The 9,086-nt window shown below is 41.7% G+C and overlaps 1 protein-coding gene across 11 annotated transcripts in view; it reads right to left on the bottom strand.

Moving 5' to 3' along the window:
* Positions 1 to 957: 957 nt before the first annotated feature.
* Positions 958 to 9,086, bottom strand: part of NTNG1 (netrin G1) — a 336,959-nt gene continuing 328,830 nt past the window's right edge. For all 11 annotated transcript variants that reach the window (XM_040471147.1, XM_040471146.1, XM_040471150.1 and 8 more), the window contains one exon: positions 958 to 2,774. In XM_040471147.1, the coding sequence (XP_040327081.1) occupies positions 2,545 to 2,774 (230 nt within the window). In that variant the 3' untranslated portion in view covers positions 958 to 2,544. The remainder of the gene's footprint in view (positions 2,775 to 9,086) is intronic.

The raw sequence follows: 9,086 nt of genomic DNA, 5'->3' as shown, positions 1-9,086 counted from the left end.
CAGAAAACTATATCTAAATACATGGAACGCAAGATATTCCTCATCAATTTAGATTCTTATAGCCTCATAAAGATAAAATGCAGATGAACTGATTTAGATCAAGCCTTCATTAAATTTTAGAATTAGATTTGGAGTCCCATGTATTGAAATGTGTGGAGTCTGATTCCTGAGCACTGTGACAAAGCCATGAGTGGATAATGATAAAGTGCATCGTTGCTAGAAATAACACAGTCTGCCTTTGGTTTGTGCTAATAAACTATAAGACAACCTAAATTCCAATTTTAATATGAGGAATCCACCTCATTAGAAGTAATCACAAACTCTGTATGTTATCAGCATTTTCATGTGTATTCTTTGGTGAGTCTGAAATATAATTTGCTGTTTATGCTTCTAACGTAAATCTCCAATTTCTGGCACTAAGCCAGAGCTCTAATTTATTTCCATCTTTCCTTATTTCTTACATCAAAAGAGACTGTTGGTTTGAATAACAAACATTCAATCGACTTAGACATGGGGTGGCAGGCAGCACAGGCATTACCTGTTTACCTTTTATTGCCTTTTTTGAATTGGTTTTTCTGGGAACAAAACCAGTAAGACATGATGTTCCTTCATCTAGTTTCTACCCAGGTTATCAGAAGACATCCCCCTCCCCGCCCCATGGTAGGGTAAAGGATTCAGACCAGAAGCGGGCTTCCAACCTAACACTATCATGGATTATTGCTCTGCCGAGTCAGGTGTCCTTAAGACTCTGGCTTGGGCTGAAAATTGTTTTTGATTCCAGGAGATGCTGCTGCTAACACGCTTGTAACCTGTAGGACAACAGTGTGCCTGGAACGGAACACACACTCTTTGAGCCACTGTGAAAGTTTGCGAGGGTTCTCCCGCACCCACCTCCCCTTGCTGCCTTGCACAGTAATTGGCCTGATAAAAGGCAGAAACAATTTATTACACCTCGGGTGGTACTTAAAACAAACTTTATTCTCAGGAACAGCAGTCATGTCTACTTGCTGCTGTATATTTTGATATTTCCTCTAAATACTAAGTCTGAATATATTCAAATTGCTAATCACTCAAATTCCCTGCGAATTTCCTGGTTCTCCAGGTTTTCTCTCATGATACTCCATGTAAACACTGTATTTGCAAAGATACATAGATCAGCATCCCTAGAGTCACATGATCACATCAATCTGTGAAAATAGCATGACTTAAAAAATCAAAGTCTCTTAGTACTCTGCCAACAGGCTTTGGCATAATCTTGGCAATCATTTAGACTTTTTTTTTTTTTTTTTTTTTTTGCTGTTATAATTTTTTCCCAAGTGGAAATAGTCTCATGTTTTGCAGAAGTTGTCCAAGCTAGTGAACATCAATCCATCTTCCTGGGTACTAAATTCATCAGCTGAGTGTATTCAGTCCACAGAGAAACCAGTAAAGTGAGTGTGGAACTGCTCGCTGGCTGCTCCGTTCATCTTAAGAAATTGCAATACAAATTCCTGAAATCATTTATGCAGGAATTTTTATTCTTTAAATCTTCCAGTGTTAAAGCAACAAGAAAACACTTAGAATGTCCTTTGGTGGAATCTTATTACACTTGTTATTATATGTAAACTGATATTCTTTGATGCCAGCACGTTCGTTGCCCTTACAGAGAAATCTCTGCACAATGAAACAAAACAGAACCGAAGAGGACAAAATAAAATGTCAGTCTTTGCTGATTCGAATTAGATACATCAACAGATTGTCTGGTAACACAAATTGGCAAGAATACAAAAAATCTACATATTACAGTATTTCAAGAAAAATAACTTCATTTGAATACAAAAGGATAGATACACTTTCTTTTTTTTTTTTTTTTCCTTTTTTCTTTTTTTTTCCTATAGCCACTCTTGGACAGTGGATGTGTGCTTGCACTGGGATAACAGTGCTGCTAAGATATACGGGGTATGACTGGCTTGAGCTTTTGGAGGGGGTTGTTACACATGTGCATTACTAACATCAGACAAAGAAATCTTTCAACCAACAAGGGTTACAGAGCAACGTTCACTAAAGCACAGGTTGGAAGGGGTTCAGGGACTGAAGCAGGCCAATATGGCAGCTTGTAACAGATTTCCTTATACCCACAGTGCACTGCCAGCAAAGAATGCTTCTATTTGGTTGGTCCACACACCGGGCCAGTGGTGCTGGGGCACCCCGCGGGAGAGTAGCGAATGTTTTTAGGTTGCTTGATTTGTTTGTTGTCCTTCCTGTTTCAGGGGCTGTCACAGCCTTTCCGATGGGCAATATGCTCTGCAGCTGGCAATGTGATTTGCGGTGATGGTATCAACAGCTGCCAACTCCTCTGGAGTCAGAAAGTAACAGTCTTGACTCGGGATGTGCTGTCCACGGCTGATAAATATGGCTTAGTTCAGTTAGGCCTTCTTAGTTTGTACACGGTGCTTGAGTGGGGGTGTCTGAGTGTGTGTTTCCTATGTTAGCAGCGAATGCTCGCGTTGCGTTGGCTCCCCCTCCCAGGCGGGCACGCGCCCTGGCCGGTGGCTGGTGGCCCATCTAGAACAGCAGGGGGCTGGCTGTGCCCAGCAGCGCGGCCAGCAGCAGCAGCGCCGGGGAGCCGGGAGGGGGCGCCCCCTGGCCCGAGTCGGAGCCGCAGCTGCCCGCCTCCTCGCACCGCAGCTTCTCGCACAGGATGCCCGTGTACGCGGCCGGACACAGGCAGCGCACGTTGTTGTGGCACGTCCCTCCGTTCTGGCAGTGCAGGAGCTCGTTGTCGCAGACATTCGCTGCAGAACGAGGGGTGGGGGTGGGGCGGGGCGCGGGGAGGAGAAGCAGAATCAATTTAAGTTCATCTAGTACATCGTGTTTTTCAGCTTAAAAAAAATCTCTATCGATCTTGTGCTTCCCCCCTCCCCTCCACAAACTAAGCATGTGACTCCAATTTCCAAACGAATGTAGTTCGCTGCCTTTTTATTTTTTTAATGATCATATTTGTCCTTTTCGTATAGATTTTTGCTGCAATCCTGGATGGTATCATTGTCCATTTCAGGCTATCGAATACGAAGGAATGTAATACTGGTTTGGCAGTATCTTCTCTTCATAGAACTGGGACCTGTTGCGACCTCCCGGGTTTTTAAAGGGCGAGTGCCCCGTACAAGAATGCAGAGTTTTGAAGCCAGGTGAATGGAAGTTAAAATGCAAAGCAGTATTGCTGAAATGACCAAGAACCTCTAAGGGGTGGGCCATTCTCCCTGCAGGTGATTCCAGCCGCTGCATGCAGGAAGACCGAGCCAACAGGGAAGCACGAGGGGAGAGGGGACCGGTCAGGGGACAGGCAGCATGCTCCAGGCAGGCGGGCAGCCAGATCAGAAGAGAGAAAGTGGTTTTTTTGGGAGGAGAGGGAGGACGAGCGGTCATATTTACCCCTGACAGCCCTATTAGGATATTCATTGCCATGTAAATATGGGAAGTAGAGTCCAAGGTTACCTTGATTTCCCCCGAATAGTAAAAAATGCGGTGATGAAACCGTGATTACCAAAATTTCACTCTGTCCATCAATTAATAGAATCCGTTTGAATAAATCAAGCAAGCAATTCCAGATACTGCAATTCATTCATGGTCCCTGTTATGTAATTTTCATCTCTAATAATTACTTATTTCAAAGTTCTGGTTATCCTCATTAATTCCATGTCTCCTATTCTTTTAGATAATCAAGGTTTCACTGATTTAGCAGAATGTTAAATAGGACCCAGGGAAATTAAAATAATAACAAAGAATAAAAGAGCCAAGAACACTTCCCAGCAACATATGCTGCTTAAGCACTTAATATATAGAACCACTCTGGAGTTGGGGGTAGGGGCAGAGCAGAAAAAATAATTTTTATAAATTACAACATTTTTCATTTTTAAAAAATGTCATGGTCAAATTTCCCCAGGGGTACCACGTGAATTAAACACAGACACACACATACACACACACACACACACCCACACACACGCACTCACGCACACACTTAATATTACTATCAAGTGCAAAGTATTAAAAAAAAAAAAACCTCCCAAGTAGTAATTCAATAGAGAATGTTGCTTGTCCATTAATCATGTTCAGCAGTCATGTCACCTTCAAAAGAAGCTTCTTACACACAAATGTGCTAATGCCCTGTGTGCAAATGAGCTGAGGAATGATGGTAGCGGACATTCACAGAGTTCATAACAAAGTGCCCTAAACAAGGCCTTCTTTTACCTTCTTCCACAGTAACTCTTTGGCAACCTCTAAGGCAGCTGCATCACTCACTGGTATAATTTTCAAATGTACCCACATTTGCTGTCTGTAAATGTCAGAAGTGACTATTAAGGCCTACCAAATCCTTGAGGCTCAAAATATTGATATACATGGTAGTGTCTCAGGGGTTCTAATGATTATTTAAGCTACCTCTCATTGGGTGGTAGAAATCTTGAATATCAGACCCAAATGATGGTATTTTATGTGTCATGGTTTAAAAAATGCCAAGATCTGTGGCTGCGAGGCAAAATCTACAAGGGTAGAATGGTTACACCCATGGTCAGAGATGGTTGTTGTTAATTTGAGAAGCATACCTAGGTTTTCAGGATTTTGTTTTGCTTACACTTCAGGAAATATCTGTTTAATTGGGGCAACATGGAATAAACAGATCCAAATAACTGTTTCCATTTAAAGTTAAAGATTCTCAGCATTTCTTGTTCCCGGCAGCAGATTGCTGAATGGGATATTTCCTTTCATTTGGGCACTGGAGGTAGGGAAATATCTGTTCCATCAATATCGATAATTGCTTGCCTTGAATAATTGAGAAGAAATCAATAGTTAATTAAATATTGCTCCCCTTAAAAAAAAAAGCTATTTTTCTTCTTGGACTTGAATGTAAATCAGTTGAACAGAGGTTTCTTTCTTTATTTCTTTTTTTTCTTTTTTCAAGAAGCTGGTGATTAAGTTCAGATTCAATACCTTTCCTACATTTAAATAATCTGCTAGTTGATGTTGGGAAGTGTGAGAAATTCAATAAATATGCAAGGAAGAGATGTAACCCAGGATTCATACTACCGTGAATTGGGGATATCTATTTTTCTGTAAGAGGTAAACAGAAAAGAAATCAAACCTAGAATATATTTCATCACTTTACAATTCACTATAAGACATTTTACATTTAGTCTCCCGATTGTGCTATTCAACAAACACAGAACTTCAGCGTATGAACAGCATCTGTTGGAGTCATGTGCTAGAAGCACGTCTAAACCTAACTACAGATCTTACCTGCTCTTCATACATCTATCCTCCATCTTCATGTCTTTTTGGACCAAATTTGTGATGCTTAACGAATAAACTAGGTGGTTAACAAATATCACTGAGCTCTTCTTCAGCATACGAAGCCTTGTACTGAACACCATGAAAAAGTTTTTAAAAAATATTATAAAGCATGAACTCTGCTCTTATGGAGTTCAAGTCTGGTTGGGAAGATAAAATATGTACAAGAAGTGATCTAATATTAATTTCATTGACATGCCTTTATTGATTCCATCCATCTCAGCCAACATCTGTTGTGTGCCAGGCACCCTGCTCCATTCTATGGTTGTAACTCTACCTGCCCTAAAGAAGTTCACAGTTTGGCAGAAAACGAATAAAATGAACATACACAAGTAACTGTGAGACCAAAGAAGACTAGAAAGGAAATATTTGCAAAATGCTAGTGGAAATAATTATTTGGGGGAAGATTAGAGAAGATTAGAAAGGAGATTGTATTTAAACAATGGTGCACTCCAGGCAGATATTGGTTGGAAGAGCATTATGGATGGGGAAGCTGTATGAGTATGGATAAGGAGACAGGGAAGTGCAGAGTGCTGGTTATTAAGCAATTGTCTCTCAACTCTAACCCACCCTTCCTTCTCCAAATTGTCTCCTGGCTTCCACCAACAGGGGGCACTAAAGGCACTGGAGAAGGTGAGGAGATTTCCCTTTTCCCATTTGATGGCTCTTCCTAACATTGTTGCCCCACGATGGCCCTTCATCCCAATAGCAGCATTTGGTCCCAGTGCATAGCTTTACTCAGAACCAGCTTTATCTCACCCTTAGAAGGTCCCTGCACCAACCTAGCAGCATTCCTTCCCTAGAGGTTTGAGCTCGGCTCCAAGGGGCCCTTGCCCATGTTGCAGAGGTACTAGGAGCAGCCAGGCATTACATCTCCTCAGAGATGCAGGTTCCATGTCTGTGCGGTCTCCCCCAGTACTTCTAGTTTCTAATAACCCATCCCCTTCCCTGTAAGCCCTCTGCCTGGGAGTGGTGCTGCTCCTTGCTTACACAGTTACTATCTCTGAGTGACTTCAGGAGCTCTCACTTCTAAATTCCAAAACACCTGTTTAATGATTTCCTTTGATAAATTCTCTCTGTCAAAATGCCTAGTGTGGTTTCAGTTTCCTGACAGGAGCCTGAGTGAGAGATGCATGGGACACGCTAGTGAATGGTGAGTGGACTGCAGTGGCTGGAATGTTGGATGTGCAAAGGGAAAATGGAGACTGGAAAGGTAGGTTGTGGCCTGATGACTGTGTAAGCTCTACATAACACACAACACAGCGTTGAAATAACAGGCAATGGGGAGCCATCAAAGACCTATGACCAGGGTGGGGTTTTAAGGGGGAAATAGACAGATGAGGCTTGGCTAGAGAAAGGACAGACTGGAGGCTGACTTTTGCATGGAGCCAGCCATGCAACCCAGATGCTTCAGTACAATGGGCTTGGTCTGGTTAGAGCACTGGGGAGAGAGAAGGGGAAGATTTGGACACAGGTGATTTGAAATGGGTAATTTTCAGTATTTGGATGCATTATAATGTAATTTATTAAGAAATGTAGATTGGAGGAAGACTTCGGTCAGGGATGAAAATGCACTTTTCTTGGACCTATTGACTCTGGGGGGTCTGTAGGCTCTTCTTCAGGGGTCTTGTTATTAGTTGGAAAAATTAGTTAACCATTCAGGAGGTGGGTCATCTTGGAGGTACAGGTTTGGAGCAGGAGTGATGGTGGTCATCACCAAGACCTGATCTTGGTGGAATACACAGCAAGGAGAAATGAAGGCACCAGTTGGAAAACTGAAGAATATCAGCATTTAGGCCACAGGAAGAGAATGAAAGATCATGAAGCGTTCTGAGAAGAAAAGACGTCAACAAAATGCAGTGATCATATGAGGGTATAAAATTAAGCCTAGAAGTTTTCCTGCTGTGGTTGCCTCTGTCTAAGGATAAACAGACTGGCAGAGTATGAGGAAGGGCACTTTGAGTTGGGTGAAAGAAATTGAAAAATAAGCATTTGATTCTTGATTGAATGTGGTAAGAAGGGATTTCAGAATAATTTAAAAAAGGATTGAAGAAATTTAAAGAACTAACATTTCACCGAGGTCTTTGGTTGTCAGTCTAAAGCAGTGGTTTTCCACAGTGGATGACATTGTCTCCCTGAAGACACTTGACGATGTCTACAGATGTTTGGCTGTCACATCTCAGGGCCCGCTACCGGACAGAGGCCAGAGAGGCTGCTAAATATCCCTCAATGCACAGGACAGCCCCCACAACAAAGAATCTCTCTTCAATTAACGCTGATGGTAACATGATGAATTTCTGAATGGGGGTGTCAGCCAGGCAATGAGGAGGAGTTGTCTTTACACATACTGGGCAAAGGAGAATGAAGATGTCTTGGTGATTCTAGGTCACAGAGGATTGTGAGTTTGTAGGTGTGCAGCTCGGGAGTTAGAGGCAACTATAAGTTCTTGAAGTTGAAATGTAAGAGTGGATTATCCTTGAAGGGGAGTAATTACAGAAGCTTGGGATCTAAGACAGACCCTTGAGTACTGTTCATAATTAAAGAGTAGGAGAGAGGAACCAAAATCAGCCTTGTCATGTAATTTGTTCTACTTTGCCCTGTTAGAAACAGTAAAATCAGAGCTTGAGGAGACTCCGGAAACTAGGCAAGTTCTAGATGAGGAAACCAAATGCAATTTAGGGAAGAACTAGAGCTAAAATCAGGTCTCTTGATTTGCATATTACTGCTCTTTACATAGAATAGAACATTCAGGAGAAACGCAGTAAATGGTGGTGTACAGTGTGCACCCTGTGCTCCTCAAGACAATATAATTCACCTCTGTAATCCTCAGTAGGTTGTCACTTGTATTGACCTTCATATTGTATTGTCGGCTGTTCTGCTGTCAGACCACACTGCGCCTAGGTTGAGGTGTTTGTTGACAGGATCGAATCTCACATCTTCTAGACTTCTACCACATTCTAGGAGAGCCCCAAATACCAATCAGCTCAGACATAAAATATAACCAAAAATAGCAGAGGTCTGGTTTGGGAACAGCAAATATGCTGCATATGCTGCCATTTCCTCTTCCTCCATGGAGAAGACATAGCTACTTATCCACGGCACTCGCTTGCATCACACTTCCGGATTTCTTGCAACATAAGGTTTCAGGCATCTACCACCAGCTGATAGAACTGGCATGAGGATGAACAGCCATTTACAGTCCTGTCATCATCGCCATCTTGTCTGGCATGTCACTGCAGATTAAAAATCCAACTGGGGAGTTTTTGCAGTTATCACTTCCTTTACTTGGTGCCCTTCTGTGTGAATTTGTCTCAAACGAAAAACTCTGACCTTATTTTGGGAAGTATTTACATTAAACATGTTCTGATTTTTTCCTTACTGCTATTGATAATCTAAGAGTGTGTGACCTCAGTAAACAGGGAAGGTTTGTTTTTCAATCCCTTTTCCAACACTTGATTCAGTATTGGATGAAAATTGCTATTTGCTAGACACCATTGTTTTTATTATGATACCTTTTATTATGATATCCTTAGATACTGGATAAGCTAATCCTTCTTTGTTAATAGTTTGGCCATATTCTGAAGGATAATTTTACAATTGATAAAAATAATTCATGTATGGGTGTCCAATATCACACCATATAATCTATAACCCCCTGACATTTCAATATTAGGAATGCTTTCAAGTAGAGTGACCCAAATGATCTGTGGCCCTTGATAGAAAGGTTACAGTATTAATGTTAGACCTGAACAGTTACACGG

The sequence above is a fragment of the Herpailurus yagouaroundi genome, unplaced genomic scaffold, assembly GCF_014898765.1.
Source record: "Herpailurus yagouaroundi ecotype Mexico unplaced genomic scaffold, PumYag 77, whole genome shotgun sequence".
Lineage (NCBI taxonomy): Eukaryota > Metazoa > Chordata > Mammalia > Carnivora > Felidae > Herpailurus > Herpailurus yagouaroundi.
The sequence above is the reverse complement of the archived record's forward strand: the minus strand, read 5'-3'. Positions and strand labels throughout refer to the sequence as shown.